General features: G+C 35.4%; 1 protein-coding gene across 6 annotated transcripts in view; it reads left to right on the top strand.

Annotated features, from left to right (window-relative positions):
• The window catches only part of SKIC3 (SKI3 subunit of superkiller complex), a 74,366-nt gene that overhangs the window by 32,590 nt on the left and 23,795 nt on the right, over window positions 1-17,981 (top strand). For 4 of the 6 annotated variants that reach the window (XM_080681656.1, XM_080681659.1, XM_080681658.1 and 1 more), the window contains 12 exons: window positions 1,651-1,827; window positions 1,916-2,060; window positions 2,226-2,304; window positions 2,391-2,452; window positions 2,571-2,627; window positions 4,004-4,072; window positions 5,940-6,014; window positions 6,615-6,756; window positions 9,230-9,323; window positions 11,555-11,632; window positions 13,861-13,985; window positions 14,791-14,914. In XM_080681656.1, the coding sequence (XP_080537782.1) occupies window positions 1,651-1,827; window positions 1,916-2,060; window positions 2,226-2,304; window positions 2,391-2,452; window positions 2,571-2,627; window positions 4,004-4,072; window positions 5,940-6,014; window positions 6,615-6,756; window positions 9,230-9,323; window positions 11,555-11,632; window positions 13,861-13,985; window positions 14,791-14,914 (1,227 nt within the window). The remainder of the gene's footprint in view (window positions 1-1,650; window positions 1,828-1,915; window positions 2,061-2,225; window positions 2,305-2,390; window positions 2,453-2,570; window positions 2,628-4,003; window positions 4,073-5,939; window positions 6,015-6,614; window positions 6,757-9,229; window positions 9,324-11,554; window positions 11,633-13,860; window positions 13,986-14,790; window positions 14,915-17,981) is intronic. The other 2 variants (XM_080681660.1, XM_080681661.1) reach the window with 2 other exon arrangements.

Below are 17,981 nucleotides of genomic sequence, written 5' to 3' on the forward strand. Positions count from 1 at the left end.
TGCTCAGTGATTAGTGTCCCTTTGGGTCCTGGGTTCAGTTCCGGTCAAGAGCACATACCTGGGTTGGAGGTTCCTCACCCTGGGTTGGAGGTTCCTCATCCTGGTTGGGGTGGTTGCAGGAGGCAACCAGTTGATGTTGCTTTCTCACATCAGTGTTTCTCCTCTCTTCCCTCCCTTCCATTCTCTCTAAAATCAATGGAAAAAATATCCTCCAATGAGGATTAATAAAAATAAATGATAATCCCGAAATTTATATTTACTTCTGTATTTAAAAATTCACACTACCACAATTCTTATGTGTGATAGAAGTTATTTCACTTCACAGATATTTTTTATTGAATTTAAAGGGAGATAAGTGTATAGACTGTCAAAATTGTTTCTCTTCGTTTGTATCTATTTTCTTTTTTCATACTGTTAATTTTAGAAATTATGCTAAGATATTTAGGCAAAGGTACTAGAAATAGCGTTGTCCTTCTTCCTGGTCATCGCAAGGGTTTTCAGTGATAACTGCAATAATTATTCCAACTTCCCTGGAAGATACTTGAAAATGATTTTTGGCTGGACTCCATGAATGGGAAAGGCTATGAAAAATGTTCCATCTGCTTGTCCATCTGCCAGTAATATAGCTGTTTGTGATAGCTTATTATCAAAGTTCGGCTTAAATGAAATTGCTGTGTTTTATTTATAAGATCTCAAGAAGAGAAAAATGAAGAGAAATGTATAGCTGAGATTTTTCTCTTTCTAAAAAGAACTTCCCTTTATCATCATAATTAATATTGCTATTTACTTTTTGAGCTTGTCCTTTCAGTCTTACTTGCCTCAATAAATATGGGTTTTCACATTTTTATGTTTTGATTTTTGGAATTGGTCTCAGAGTAAAAGTCCTTTGGACTACCAAATATATTTGGTATGTTATACATTTACTAGTCTTTTTTTTTTTTTGAAGATCTGAAAGCAAAAACTTGAGTTTACAATAATTCACTGTGAAACAAGAGAGTGAACTGCTTGGTTATTAAGCAAGCAAGCAAACAAACAAACAAAAACACAAAGAGCATAGTTTTTAAAAAGTCAATATTAAAAATAAATTGGTTCTGAAAGACTTACTGATTTATTAATGTGATTTCTGCTACTTCTAACAAAAATAATGAAGAGTACCAAAAAAAAGTTTGTAAAGTTTCTGGTTCTTAACTTAAAACAATCAGTTCTTTGCCTGGCTGATGTGGCTCAGCTGATTGAGTGTCATACACCAAGAGGTCACAGGTTCAATTCCGGTCAGGGCATATGCCCGGGTTGTGGGCTTGATCCCCCCTGGGGAGCCGATCAATGTTTCTCTCTCATCCATGTTTCTATCTCTCTTTTCCTTCCTCTCTGTCTCTCAAAAAAAAAAAAAATCAATAAAAACATTTTAAAAAATACACGAAACAATCAGTTCCTTCTCTTTCCTCTCCCCTTCTTCTTCCTATTAGGGAGGTGATAAGATGTAATTCAGTTAGAAGGAATTTAGTAAATCATTCGCTGCATTTAATTAAGGAAGTAGATTTTAACCAGGATTGTATGTATAATTTTTCTGTTTTAATTGTAAGTAATAACGAGGGAGATAATCTTTACTTTTGGAAATAATTTGAAAGAATTACACTTTTTCTTTTCCAGGGCTCTGCAGCATCGAGCTGATGTATCTTGCCTTTGGAAGCTAGTTGGGGATGCTTGTACCAGTCTGCATGCTGTCTCACCATCTAAAGTGAATGTTAATGTTTTAGGAGTCCTTCTAGGCCAGAAAGAAGGAAAACAAGTATTAAAGAAAAATGAGCTCCTCCATCTTGGAGGGAGGTAATTTACAAAGATTGCCAGATAATGACATTTAAATTGAATAAGGACATGATAAAAAAAATTAACATCCACTTTTATTTTTCCATAGGTGTTACGGGCATGCATTAAAACTGATGTCTACATCTAATACATGGTGTGATCTTGGAATTAATTATTATCGTCAAGCACAACATCTAGCAGAAACTGGCAGCAACATGAATGATCTTAAAGACTTGTTGGAGAAATCATTACATGTATGGTTTTGAGAAATTTTTCATAAACTTAAAAAAGTGAAGTGCTTTTCTGACAAATTTTATTGATAAAGAAAATAACTTTAGTGTTTTTACATTAACCACAGTTATCTTGATATATCTGCTGACATTCAAAGAGTTAAAAAGTAATCTAACTTTATTTTTCAGTGTCTGAAAAAGGCAGTGAGACTCAACAGTAAAAGTCACTTATACTGGAATGCTCTTGGTGTGGTTTCATGTTATAGTGGTAAGAATTGAATAACACTTCAGTAATTTTAGAAGATTGCTCATTTCAGGTAATAAAGTTGTTTCATTAAATTCTGTATTTTTTAGGTATTAAAAATTATGCCCTTGCTCAGCATTGCTTCATCAAATCAATCCAGTCAGAGCAAATTGTGAGTGTTCTATGTGTCTATCAATGAAAAAGGACTTTGAAATTTAGTGTGAATAATTTTCTGAGACTTCCATAGAGACAAGAGACCTAATTTTTATACATATATATATATATTTTAGAATCCTGTTGCATGGACCAACTTGGGAGTGTTATACCTTGCAAATGAAAACATTGAGGTAACTGTGCTGACTGCTTTGTCATATTAAAAGTAAAGAACATTTTCTATACATGATCTCTTCATAATAGCACAACTTCTTGTGGAGAAATACTTCATACATTGTTATCTATCCAGTATGCTCTCTAATATGCTAGATAATTAATGACATTCAGTTTATGTTATTGAATAATGAATGTGTAAGATTTATTTTCCTTTCCATACCACTCAAATTTATGGTTTTATAATTATTTTGGTTTTTCATTTAGAGATTAAAACAATTATATGAATTATTTGGGTATTTTTTGTTTTTATAAAAATCTATACACATGTAAGGGGAGTCCCATGTAGGTGGTATTGAGGGTAGGGTGATGAAATAAGGGAGATGATTAGTACCCTCTAGCAGCTTAAATTTAACATTTTTTGGGTGATTTATATTTGGCTTTAGCTGATATTAATCCCTTTATAAACCACAATGTAATTTGTCATACTCAAACAGTTAGAAAATTGGGCATGTGTTTGTAGGTGATATTTAGAAATTTCTACAAATCCACAGACATCTGTACTGTTTCGTTTCAGCCAGCATATCAAAAATCACCGTTTTAAAGTAGTGTTAGTAATATTCTTAGGAATACATTAAGTCACAGCAGAGATTGCTTTAGAAGATTGTAAATAGAACAAAGAAAAATATTAATGTGGATCTTAGTATATATGAAAAAATATTTTTTTAAATTTAAACAAAGTAAGATCTTAGTTAATAAACCATGGATGTGGTTTTATGATAACATGACGCAGTTGCCCATTAGTTTACTTTTTTGGAGGAAAAATAAGACTGTTTTCTGCCACACATAGATTATTGAGAAAGTGATAGAAAGCAGCATATAATGTTATTTTTTTGTAGCAGGGAAAAAAAATGACATGCAACTTAATGTGCCCAAGTACAGTGTCTTTAAAGTTTCCTGACTGCTTAGCACAGATTATGTCAACCACTCTTGTTGTCTATTAGCAGTTACATATCTCAGACTTTGTTGGTTGTTAGTTCTTCCTCCCAGCTAAGTTCAGAGAGAGGAGAATAGATACAGCCTTACTTACTTTCTTCAAACCTAGCAAATGTATGGGTAATTCGTTAAAAGTTCTACCAAATGTAAGGTGAACATCTATATGCCCTTTCACTGGGACCAGAACCCCTAAACCTGTAGAGAAATCTGTTGTACCCAGGAGTGCTCTGGTGGAGCACTGATTTAAGTGTTGTTAATTGTGTTTAAGCAATTTTAGGTTCATATATGTTGATAAGTCTCGGTTTTCTTATTCTCTTACTTTATGATTTTTAAACATAAACAATTTAATACTAAATTTATAAAATGACTTGATATGCTATTTTTTGTTTTTGTTTTCTAGCAAGCTCATGAAGCTTTCAAAACAGCTCAGTCCCTTGATCCATCTTATTTAATGTGCTGGATTGGACAAGTAAGATAACATTTAGTTATTAATAATCCTGTTGACATAAATAACCTATTAATATAAAGTGGTATAAATAACCTATTAATTAAATAACAGTGATAATAAGAATAACAGGCTCTTTGTATACATTATTTCAGTTAAACTTTCATCAGTCCTTTGAGTTGGTGGTAGTTGTTAAACTTTTTATAGATGTGGAAATGAAGCTCAGAGATCCTAACTAAGTATTGTGCCCAAAGTCATACAGCTTGTAATGATTAAGCATTGATTTGAGAGGCTTTTAACCCCATCAGTCTGACATTATTATGCTTAAAGAATAAACCAAGAGCTATGTTCATGCACATTTACTCCTCTCCCAAATGAAAATCTATAATATCATTTTGATTGTTTTCGCATTTTCTGAAAAGTTTTCATAATTTTATTTGGCACTTGTTTATATGAGTCTGCAACCCCCCCAAATTTAGATTTTTTTGTACTGCCAAATAGGAATCAGGATACTTGGTTAGTGATCTGAGTCTGTCACTGACTAATTTTTTTATTTTTTTTGCCTTAAAAAAATTGCTGGATTCAATGTTCTCACCTGAAAAAGAAGGGGATTAGAAAGGGTAGCCTCTAAATCCTGTGTAGTTGAGAAATTAGTAATTGGTTGATTTTTTTTTGTTCAGAGAATAGTAGAGGCATCACCCATATCAGAAAATCATTAAACTGGGTTTTGATAATTTTTATTGTATTTTTAACTCTTGGGTCTAATTCTAGCTAATTGGTGAATAAACCGAGTTAGCAAGGCAAACTTCCTGTTCCCGTTAACTGTGGTAGCATGTGGGAGCAATGGCATTACTATACTAATGTCTATGTAAGTTATTAGACACAAGGGGCTAAAGAATTTTCATTTCTAACTGTTCCAAGGGATGCTGTTGCTGCTGATCCAGATGTCGCACTGCTCTAGGTTCATTCATCTTAGATGTTGTCAGAAAAACATATTTTTCTTTATTTTTCAGATATTTTAGTTCTTTTTTTTTTTAAAATATATTTTATTGATTTTTTACAGAGAGGAAGGGAGAGGGAGAGAGAGTTAGAAACATAGATGAGAGAGAAACATCCATCAGCTGCCTCCTGCACACTCCCTACTGGGGATGTGCCTGCAACCAAGGTACATGCCCTTGACCGGAATCGAACCCAGGACCCTTCAGTCCGCAGGCCGACGCTCTATCCACTGAGCAAAACCGGCCAGGGCAGATATTTTAGTTCTTAAAAATAATTTATTTCAGGAAATAACTAGTAAATTTAATTAAAATAGTAACAATAGAAGTGAGGCTTAATATTAATTTTTAATAATATTAGTTATAAATGTTAACTAAAAAACCCTGATTTCTTTAAAAGATAGATGGTCTTGAAAGTAATTCTAACTTATTACATAGTCTCATAAAGTCAATAGCATAGGTATACTATTTAAAATTCTGAGGCGGTTTTAAAAATAAACATGTTGTGACTCTACCCTATATCTATGGAAACTAGGGGAAAGGACCTTCTTTTAAAAAAGCTACACAGGTGAATCTGAGCTGACCCTGTGATTAAGAATCCTATTCCAGACAAATACCAGTATGAATCAATCAAGGGTGAGAGGAGAGGGAGGAGGTTGCAGATGGCATTCTGAAAGCATTTGTCTGCTTAAGGTCCAATTTAATAAGTCATTCTTGTCCTCTGAGCCATGGGAATATGGTAGCCAAGACTGAACTAGAAATTAACTTTGCTTTTAAGCACAGCTTTTAAACCTTTGTCTTTTCCAGTTTCATTGATGATAATGATGATGATGGTGATGATTGATGATGATGATTACTCCTTTTAATCATGTTAGAAACCTCTTTTTTCTTTATAGGCTCTTATTGCAGAGACAGTTGGAAGTTACGACACCATGGATCTTTTCAGGCACACCACAGAACTCAGTATGCATGTAAGAATTTGAGCATTCATCTTAGGATTCACTAATGAGAAAAGTATTATCTTCGTTGAGAAAATGGATATTTAGTGGTATCAGATGTTAATGACAGAACTTGTCTCTACTCTTTATTCTTTCTCAAAAGCAGATCTTAATTAAAGATCTGATGAAATGACATTGGTGTTCAGTAGATTCAATAGTAGTCATGTAGAATAGAAACCGAGACTCTAGAAAAAAATAAACATAAGATAAGTACTAACTTAGTTGATATTTCTAGATTATTTATGAAAGTGTTTTACGATTCTTTTGATTGGTAATTATTACTCTGACCTATGGGAATGGTGCTAAAAAGCAGCAAACTAAGCCATCAGGCGGGCTCTGTTTTCTGCACTTAATTTATCCCATTTGATTCTTCTACTTAGGGTTGAAGCAAGTGACTTAAATATGTTCTTAGCTGTATTATATCATAGTGACCCTGTAAAGGTACTTAACAGTTAACTTAAAGAAAACTAAGGTGTGCTATTAATTGTATTGAAGTGCATTGTTTCATTTCTTCATTTTGTATTGATATATTTATTACTCCATGTCCACTTGTTAACTTCGGCTTTTTTAAAGACCGAGGGAGCAATCGGTTATGCATACTGGGTCTGTACTACATTGCAAGATAAAAGCAACAGAGAAACAGAACTGTACCGGTACAACATCCTCCAGATGAATGCTATCCCAGCAGCACAGGTTGTTTTGAGTAAATACATAGGTAAGGCACCTGTTATATGATGGCAAGATATTTTAATAACTGTTGAAATAATTTAATGAATTTTTTAAATTAGTTAATTCCAAATTAAATATTAGTGTTCCTTAAGACATGAATTTGCCTTTTCTACCCCCAGTGGCCAAGCAGTCTACTTTTTAAACTTTAGTAAGGACTTTGAAGAGTGATGAAATGTTAGCTAATGATTCAAGAGAAAAGTGATTTCCATGTTGTACTGGAAACATTTTGGAGCCTAAAGGGCCTGAGTTGCTGCTATTCTAGCTCTGCCATTTACTTTTGCTACAGTCTTAGGCCAAGTATTTTACTTTCCTTAACTTCTTTTAACCTTGGAAAGTAGAGATAACAGCACCTAGTTGTAGAGATGTGAGAATTAAATGAGATAATGTGCTTTAAGTTTCAAACCCAGTGCCTTTAACCTCCCACTTTAATACCTGATTTTTCTTTAAGATACTGGAAAAATATGTTTAGGCCTAGGAAAAGGATAAAATGGTGAAGTTTTATTAACCATCTATTATAATAATTTCCTTTCCTTAATAAAACTACTATTGAATTTTAATCTCCCCTCTATCATTTAGTAGCCATAATAAAACCCTGGGCATGTTACCAAATTGAATTTTAGTTTTCTTACCTATAAACACTACAAAATGTGCGGAGTAACTGGCATACCTTACATGCTCAAGAAATGTTAGTTTTGCTAGTATTTTTTAAAATCTTTTGACAAAATTCGAATAAAGAAACAAGGCATTTAAGCAGGAATATTGGCAGTTGAATAACATAAAGAATCAAATAAATTGTGAAAAGCTGAAGAGAAAATGCCTCATCATAGATATTGAAGGGTTATAATACTCTTCCTGCATTGAGCCTGGGGCACTTGAGAAGAATGCAGTTATTTTAAAGTCAGCACTTTGGGGCATCCACATGTTATTAGCATGCTAAAATGAATGACTCTAATGAATACCTAGAGCCTCTGTGAAAGCATATGATCAGAAATTTCATTGCTAGGTTTCCTTACAGAATGGGTAACATTTATGAAGGATTTTCATAAAGAGGTAAGTAAATCTTGAGTTTTCTGTGAAATTCAGATTCCTAGAGCAACAAACAAATCATTTCCTGACAGTTTTACACAGTTACATTTTTAACTCGATAGTGGAGTCATAATGATAACATATTCATTTAACAAATTCAACTATATGTGCTTAGCCAAAAATGAATAAATTAGGAGAGGAGAGAGGGAGAGTACAGTGTCTTCACCTGTCCCTGGGTGCTTCAGGACGAGTGGATGGAAGGCCCGTCTCCTTTTACTCGGTTTGACTCCGTTTTGGTGCCCCTCTCCTTGTGTGGTAACTTGAGGATTTTTCAAGAATAACTTGACTGTGATTTTTGCCTTATGCTTTGATGTTAGAATCTAACCATCATATAAAATATGATATGATTTGCCAGGGCTGACCAGCAATTGCCTGCCTCATTAGCCTTTTATTGCAGTTTTTGTCTTTAGATACAGTCAGTTGGGTGAGCAATCTTGGGAGGACGCATGTGTTTACATTGTCCTCTAGGCAAGGGTATCCAGGGATTAAGGATAAGGATTTCAGTAAGCACCCGGGGTCTACACGTGCACAGACTTGTTTGGAAAGGTCAGGAATAATTAGGGGTGCTGCCTTGTAAGTCAGAGTTCTGATAAACAGGGCAGGCGGCCTTCCACACACTTCCCCTTTATCAGAATGTCCTCCTTATAAACTTTCCAACCAAGTCTTGTGTGCTCCCCAACAATGATTACACCTTATGCTTTGATGTTAGAATATAACCATCACATAAGCTATGATATGATTACACTATATTTTGTTAAACAATTTAAGGGATTTGAAGGCCTGCTTCTTAATACAGCTTTTAATTAGATCAGATGTTTTCTTTGTACATCATCAGATGCATGATCTTTTTTGACATGAAAATTTCAAAATACTGCATTGGCAATACCAAAGTCATCCTCTGTTTCTAGTGTATGGTACTGAGTTATTTAAAAAAACATACATAGAAATTGGAACACAACCCCCAAGAAAAATTAATCATGGGAAGGTTTACGTGATTAGCTGAAGAACTGAATTTTCCTTATAAATCAAATGCATAGTTTTAACATGAGGTACATTTTCAAATTATTATACCATTAGGGATAAAAATGTTTAAACTTTAAAACACTTAAAGTATGTAGTAACTATAAATGTTACTGAATAATTTGGAAGTATTATAATTTGTAGTAACTATAAATGTTATTGAAAAATGTGGAAGAATTATGAAATGATTTACTGGTATTTTATAGTCAAGATAATCAGACTGCTAGTCTTAACAATGCCAAAGATTTCAAGAGATAATCTGTTTAAAACATTAAAAAATTGAAAATAAAATTAATATCTTACAAACACAACCATTATGTACATGTAAAGAATAGATATTTTTGGATTTCCAGAAAGAATTCCAAACTACGCTCCAGCTCTCACAATGTTGAGTTATTTAAATGAACATCTACAGCTGAAAAAGGAAGCAGCAGATGCACTCCACAGGTAAACTTTGCCTTTAACCAAAATGCCGTCCTTATATGTTAGTGGCCTTTTTTTATTTAGACTCACTCTCAGGAAGAAGGTACTAAATAAATGTTTTCATTTTTCCTAGTATTTTATTTATTATTATTACATCTATGAAGGTGAAAATACGCAGTTCAAATTTTCAGCTATATTTTGGTTTTTGTTCCTTAACCTGAGAGAGAGAGAGAGAGAGGAGAGAGAGAAAAGAAAAAGGAAAACCAAACTAAAAAACCCTCAGATTCTGTTTTAGAAAAATCCATCCCTTTAGACTGTGTCTAGCTTTATTAAATACATGTATTTATTCAGAGAAGAAATCAGAACATTATATGTTTGTTTGAGCCACTTTAGTGTACTCTATATTTACACATCAGTACATGTTTGTTGAACTGCTGTGAATCAAGCAGTGTCCTTGGCTCTGGAGCTTAGCAGTGAGCTAAAACAGACACAGGCCCCTTTTTCATGGAGCTCCTGTTCAGGTCAGGGAGGCCCATGATAGGCTAGTAGGTCATCTGTGATGGTAATAATTGCTAAGAAAGAAAATCAAAGTAGAGGACCAGAAATTACAGAGGCAGGCCCTGAATTTGAGATAGGTTTTAAGAAGGGTAGGTTTAATAAGGACGCAAATGAGGCCTGGCCTTAATGAAGTGAAGCCACAAGCCATTCGGTTGTCAGGACAAGAGCGCTCCAGGCAGAAGGAACAGCAAGAGTAAGTACTCTGAGTCAGGAGTGCACTTAGCATGTTGAAGAAACAAGGACATGTGCTCAAGTGCAGTGCCCAGACAGGAGAACAGTAGGAAAGGAAATAAACTTAAAGTTTTATTCTCGGCAAATTACTTGATTCGTGAATAAGAAAATAACTATTGATCTTGTGAGGACCAGATGAAAAGTTAAAAGACCTGGTTGCTGAACTTCTGAGGTGCCCCCAATCTAAATAAATAGATTTTTAGAAGAGGCCTTGTTAGATTTAAAAAAAATAATTGAGGTTTCCTAAATACTTTGCCATTTTTTAATGGGTCTCTCTGTAGTTCAAAGGAGTAATCACTAGATGGTACTGGAGGTTATATAATGAAGTTATTTTTCCAGGTGTAAGTGGAGAGGATTATGAAAAACCACAATTATATTTCTTTCACTGTCACAATAAACTTACCTGTAAGCAAACTGTATAAATATGATAGAATACAACAGTGAGCAGGAAATTTTAAACAGAAAACTAGAAATCTTTAGAGTGCTCACTACTTTTTTGGGGTACATATTATAATCACATTATGAATCTGATACTGGTTATACCTTCAGCCTAAAATGGCAACTCCACAGTCACTTGGATATGTACCACTCCTTCTTACCTGTTCATTACTGTGGTTTTTGCCTTACACAGGTTTTTGAGGCTTGAAACTACAAGTTAGGTATTAAATCTAACCAGAAGTATAGTTTTTAATATAGTACTGTCTTTACAATACTCTCTCCTAGACTTCTCTGGCTAATTTTTGTTTTTCATGTAACATCAGGGGGAGTAGAAGCTTTTCTTGGGTGTTTCTTCCTGGCTAATCCTTTTTAAACAGAAAATAAAATAAAATATTACTAAATATTTCATTCCTTTAGTTGTTAAACATTTCCCTGCTTGCCCAAAGGGGACTGAGCAGTAGAAGGTAAAAATCTGGGCTGTCAGCATGTTGGTGAATTAATTCTAAGCCTCTGAGGACTCCTTGTAACACCTTCCCTTCTCTGAACTCAGTATTGCTCACATATGTTTCTGTTTGTAACCGTTAAAGGCACATGAAAGCAATCAATTTCCTGACCTCCTAACTCAAACTACTATTATATAAATATTTTAGAGTGTTTCTATGTAGTTCAAATATGTCAGAACTTAAGACATCAACATAGTTGTTTTTCCATTCTTAGATTACAATTTTTGGAATATTTAAAACTGTTCCTTAACCTGAGAGAAAGAGAGAGAAAGAGATAAATGATTTCACTTATAAGATTCACTTTGTTAAAGTAATTTTCCTGACAATCTAAAATCTAAGTATTAAGTATTCTTTTGTGGTACCAGTTTAATAAAGTGTGAATAGGTGTTATAACTTAGCATTAAAGAAATAGTAGAATTAAACAAAAGGAAAAATCTGTAGATTCAATTAATGAAGAAGGGTGAAAAAATGCTATTGCATATAGATAACTTAAAATGCCTTTTTTTTTTTTTTTTTTTTTTTTAGGGCAATTTTGTTGTTACAGAATGCAGAAGACCAAGTTAATTATCAGGATGCAATTAGAAATTATGGCAGATTGTTATGGTAAGCATATTTTTGCCCCATTAATTCTGTGACCTACTTGATATTTCTGGTGAAAGCTATGGAACTAGTGAGATGATGACAAGTTTCTAGAATAGTGGGCTGGTGACATTCCCCCAGGATACATAATTCCCAGAAAGGCAGGCTGTGTTAACAGTTTCCTGTACCTGGGACAATACCTAACTCCAGTGTGCTTTATGAGGAGCAGGTTTAGAACTGATAGCTGTGAACTACATAAGAGAACATTTGGAGGAGAGGCAGTTGCTGTCTCTAAAGTAGAAGCCTAATTAATTGGAAGAATTGGATTTATTCTGATTTCCTCTATATTTTTAAACTGGGGATGGACGTTAGGAATTCAGAAACATTCTGAATTCTTTTGAAATAGTACATAAAAATTTCTGTGTGTGTGCATTTGGTGAGTGAAGAGAGAGCCACATAGCTTCCTTCAGATTCTCAAAGACTTATTACTTCAAAAAATATATTTTTAAAAGATTAAAAATGAACCCAGTTGTTTTAGAGGACAGAACTAGGACCAGAGAATAGGTGTTATGGGGGTAAGGTTTTAGTTGAAGCTAAGGAAGCATTCCTCAAGTTGAGAGCTGCCCCCAAATTGAATGTATTTATTCTTAAACAGTCTAAAGTATCACTCTTGCCTTTATCAAAATATTTATCAAATTTGACTTTATTGCCCTAACCGGTTTGGCTTAGTGGATAGAGCGTCGGCCTGTGGACTGAAAGGTCCCAGGTTCGATTCCGGTCAAGGACATGTACCTTGGTTGCGGGCACATCCCCAGTAGGAGGTGTGCAGGAGGCAGCTGATCGATGTTTCTCTCTCATCGATGTTTCTGACTCTCTATCCCTCTCCCTTCCTCTCTGTAAAAAAGCAATAAAATATATATATATATATATTTTTTTTTATTATTTATTTTTTTTAAAAATATATTTTATTGATTTTTTACAGAGCGGAAGGGAGAGGAGGGATAGAGAGTTAGAAACATCGATGAGAGAGAAACATCGATCAGCTGCCTCTTGCACGCCCCCCACTGGGGACGTGCCCGCAACCAAGGTACATGCCCTTGACCGGAATCGAACCTGGGACCCTTGAGTCCGAAAGCCGACGCTCTATCCACTGAGCCAAACCGGTTTTGGCAATAAAATACATTTTTTTAAAAAAATTTGACTTTATTGATTTTAAAATTCTTTCACCTTTGTAAAATGAATTTCAGAAGCAAAGATTGCTTGTATTTTTAGTTCCCACCCACTCGCAAGATTTAAAAAATTTTATGAAAAGATTTCCAATAACACATTAAAAATAGAAATGGCTTCTGGTTATAGTGATGGATACTAAGTAAGAATATCAAATATACAGTGTTTCTATTCCAGGTGATGGCAGTTTCTCTTCATTTTTAAATAAGCAAAACAAGTTATTTTCTGTTATTAAGAAGTATTACAGCCCTGGCTGGTTTGGCTCAGTGGATAGAGCGTCGGCCTGTGGACTGAAAGGTCCCAGGTTCGATTCCGGTCAAGGGCATGTACCTGGGTTGTGGGCACATCCCCACTGGGAAGTGTGCAGGAGGCAGCTGATCGATGTTTCTCTCCCATCGATGTTTCTGGCTCTCTGTCCCTCTCCCTTCCTCTCTGTGGAAAATCAATAAAATATATATTTTAAAAAAGTATTACATTTAGTATCAGATGTAACAGATTTTTACTTTTATACCTACTAAGTACAGAAAAGAGCATGTATAGTTTTATCTATGGAATTTTAATGTTTCTATGTGCCCTCCAAACAGTGTATACGAAGGCTAGATTTGATTCTGACTAAGGAATTTTTTTACTTACTGGGCTTGTCCAAGGTTCTAGAACCATACTTATGGGAATAATATTTAATGTATTAAGCTTAAAAATGTAGATTTCTGTATAAAAGAACTTGAAATTATTTTTATAATTTTGGATTTTAATTCGTTTGTTTTTTTAAAACACTTTGCACTTTAGCAAAACTAGTCATATTCACATATTATTTAAAAGAAGCAAAGTGTAAAGTTAAATCCCCTTAGTATATCCTATGTGAAATAAGTGATATGCTTTTTATTTTAAGTCCTTTCTACAGCTTTAACTCTGATAGATGAAGTAAAGTCATTAGAAGAAACGTGGTATAATAATATCTGTATATTTTGATGATGTAAGCCAGAATTATTTTTTATGTTAAAAGTAAGTTTTGTTTTGCTTCTTAGTTCCATTGGTGAATATGATAAAGCTATCCAGGCTTTTAAGTCAACACCCCTTGAAGAGTTAGAAGACATCATAGGTTTTGCACTGGCTTTATTTATGAAGGGTCTGTATAAAGAGAGCAGTAAAGGTGAGTATGTTGCTTAAAGCTGAAGGTCACATCTTACTTTTCCAGGGTTCAGAGGAATTTGATCACAATGACCTTACATAAAGAAAGATGTAATATTGAGATGGGGGTATGGGTTGCAATGTTTATGAACATCTGACTAGGAGTCAGGAATAATACTAGGAACTTTTTATCTGTCAGTTAGTAGGTTATTATGATGAATAGTACTTATAGCAGTGTTATTAGCTGTGTTTCATTTTCATTATTTTGACAAGGAAACTGAGCCCCAAGATCACTTATGGTTGACATGAGTTAGCTTTTGAAAGCAGGTATTTACTACTTCACAGCGCTTAAATGTAAATTTCTGATAAATGAAGATCTCAACCATTGTTAATAATAGTATATTTTGTTTTCTGCAAAGGTGCTAATTGAGTGCATTTTCACATATATGGGCCCAACCTCTGTGTGAGCAGCTCATTGTAAGGATCTATTTGGAGTTGCTGGTCTGCACATGGAATTTGGTGCTATCTCTGTGGCTACAGGCCTTCACTTGTTTTGAAGATGGTGACTAAGAACCCTCTCAATATTCTGAAGATAGAAATTAGGGACATCATATAATAATCCCAATGTTAGCCCCAGAATCACCTTGGAACAGCTAACCCAGTTAAGATTATTACACATTTTTATTTCATCTGCTTGAAAACAAGGGAACAATAAGATATAGTTTAAGTTAGATCTTTTGAAAAATAGAATTAGGAAAGGAAAAATCTGATTGTCAATCAGGATTTCTTTTATATTGTTTTCCTTTGTTTCCAACCCTATATAACAGCCTATGAGAGAGCCTTGTCTATTGTTGAATCAGAGCAAGACAAAGCCCATATCTTGACAGCTCTGGCAATAACCGAGTATAAACAAGGAAAAATGGATGTAGCCAAGACATTGCTGTTTAAATGGTATGTGTGGTTGATGTAAACAGTTAACTTAACATGACTAAATACTTAAATAATGGTTTCAAATTTGGAGCCATGTAAAATGAAGTTCACAATGCTTTAGGAACTGTTTGGTGAACAAAAGAGATTAGACCCACCTGGTTCTGAACTGATGGTCACAGGTGGAACTAGAGATCATGGCTTAATTCTTAGTCCTGGATCCATCCAGTCCTTCAAAATCATCCTGTGCATTGTGTTTGTTTATTTATTTACTTATTTTCTTCATTTTAAAAAATTTAATAAATCTTTATTGTTCAGATTATTACATTTGTTCCTCTTTTTTCTCCCCATAGCTCCCCTCCACCCAGTTCCCACCCCACCATCTGCCCTTACCTCCCCCTCACTGTCCTCATCCATAGGTGTACGATTTTAGTCCAGTCTCTTCCCGCACCCCCGACACCCCTTTCCACTCGAGAATTGTCAGTCTACTCCCTTTCTATACCCCTGATTCTATTATATTCACCAGTTTATTCTGTTCATCAGATTTTTTATTCACTTGATTTTTAGATTCACTTGTTGATAGACATGTATTTGTTGTTCATAATTTTTATCTTTACCTTTTTCTTCTTCTTCCTCTTCTTAAGAATACCTTTCAGCATTTCATATAATACTGGTTTGGCAGTGATGAACTCCTTTAGCTTTTTCTTATCTGTGAAGCTCTTTATCTGACCTTCAATTCTGAATGATAGCTTTGCTGGGTAGAGTAATCTTGGTTGTAGATTCTTGCTATTCATCACTGAATATTTCTTGCCACTCCCGTCTGGCCTGCATAGTTTCTGTTGAGAAATCAGCTGACAGTCGTATGGGTACTCCCTTGCAGGTAACTGTTTTTCTCTTGCTGCTTTTAATATTCTCTCTTTGTCTTTTGCTCTTGGCATTTTAATGATGATGTGTCTTGGTGTGGTCCTCTTTGGATTCCTTTTGTTTGGGGTCCTGTGCGCTTCCTGGACTTGTAAGTCTATTTCTTTCACCAGGTGGGGGAAGTTTTCAGTCATTATTTCTTCAAATAGGTTTTCAGTATCTTGCTCTCTCTCTCTTCTTCTGGCACCCCCATAATTCGGATATTGGTACACTTGAGATTGTCCCAGAGGCTCCTTACACTATCTTCAAGTTTTTGGATTCTTTTTTCTTTTTGCTTTTCTGGTTGAGTGTTTTTTGCTTCTTTGTATTTCAAATATTTGACTTGATTCTTGCGGTCCTCTAGTCTGTTGGTGGGTCTCTGTATAATATTTTTTATTTCAGTCAGTGTATGTTTAATTTCTAGTTGGTCCTTTTTCATATCCTCGAGGGTCTCACTAAATTTATCAGCCTTTTCTAGGAAATTCTTGAAAAACCTTATAACCGTGGTTTTGAACTCTATATCCAGTCATTTGTTTTCCTCCATTTCTTTCATTTGTGATCTGTTTCTTTGTCTCCGCAGTTTTGCTGCTTCCCTGAGTTGGTAGAGTGGCTTTGTGTGGTAGGTGTCTTATAGGGCCCAGTGGCTCAGCCTCCCCCAGTTACCTGAGGTGGACACTTTTGGTGCACCCCTTTGTGGACTGTGTGCACAGCCTTGTTATAGTTAAGTCTTGAATGTTGTTGGTATCACTGGGAGGAATTGACCTCCAGGCCAATTGGCTGTGAGGATCAGCTGTGTCTACGCTGGGAGAACTTCTGTGCTGGAGACACTCTTATGAGACAAGACTTGCAAAATTGCAAAAGCCTCTGTGCTCAGCTTGGATGGGGCGGAGTCTCAGGGCAGAGCAGACAGCCTTGGCTTCCCGTCAGCCCTGCCCTCGGAGGCCCCTGGGTCTCAGTGTCCCTCGGTAATCGCTGCAAGCACCTCTGAGAGAAAGCCGCCCTCGAGTTTTGCCCGCTGCTAGACAGTCCAGTTTCTCCCCGAATGAGTCTGGGTTCCCAGAAACTCGCACGGAACTGGAATTCAGCGCAGTTGGGAGCTTCCATCTCCCTCCCGCTTTAGAAAGCCAGCCGCGCACTCAGCCACCTGTGTACTCAGCAGTCAGTCCTCGCTGTGCTTGGATGCCTCCGGACCTCTGCCTTCCGCAGCTCCCCTGAGTCTCAGTGTGCTTTCTCTTTTTCTGACAGTCCAGATTCTCCCCGAATGAGTCTAGGTTCCCAGAGTCTCGCCCGGGACTGGAGTTCAGTGCAGTCGGGAGCTTCTGTCTCCCTCCAACTTGAGAAAGCCAGCCACACACTCAGCCGCCCGTGCACTCAGCCGCCCGTCCTCTCCGTGTGTGCGCACATCTCCGTACCTCAGCCTTTTGCATCTCCTCTGAGTCTCAATGTGCTTTCCTCTTTCCTTCTAGTTGTAGAATTTCCACTCAGCCAGCTTTCCTGTGGTTCTGGATGGTGTCCATTTTGTCTTTTAGTTGTAGTTTTGATATTGTTGTGTGAGGCAGCAGTTTAGGTGTTTACCTATGCTGCCATCTTGGTTTCTCCCTACTTCTTCATTTTTTAAATGAGTAATTTGTCACCTGATCTAGTAGGATCTTAAAATTTAATGAAGCCAGTTGTAACTGTCTTGTTTTTGGCCTTTTGCATCCCCAAAGAGATTTTTTCCTTTTTCAAGTTAACATGATAAAGTTAATTTAAAGTTGAGTATTTAAAAAAAAAAATGCTACCAATATAAGTTATATCTGTTTCTATATTTTGGGCATAAGTTAAAAATAACAGCCGATGATATATGTGGTTATTCGTATAGTATTTTTTGACTTCTGGATTTTTTTTTAGAAAGTTAGTCTTAATTTTTTCAAAAGCAATCGATGATTAAGATATGCTATTAGACAGTGGTTATCAACTAAGTGCTTCATTGGCATTTTCAGTGGTACAAATACTCATACTACAGAATGGTTTTCCCATTGCAAGAAGAGTACATCTCTTTCTCCCACTCATTAAATGCTAAGGACACTCCTCAATCATTGTAAAAACCCAGAATTACCTATGCATTATTTTGTAATGTTTTAAATATTTCTATTATATTTTAATAAACTTTAAAAAGTTTTTAGATGTTCTCTTTTTTTATAGTACAACA

This window comes from Plecotus auritus (assembly GCF_963455305.1).
Source record: "Plecotus auritus genome assembly, chromosome: 7".
Lineage (NCBI taxonomy): Eukaryota > Metazoa > Chordata > Mammalia > Chiroptera > Vespertilionidae > Plecotus > Plecotus auritus.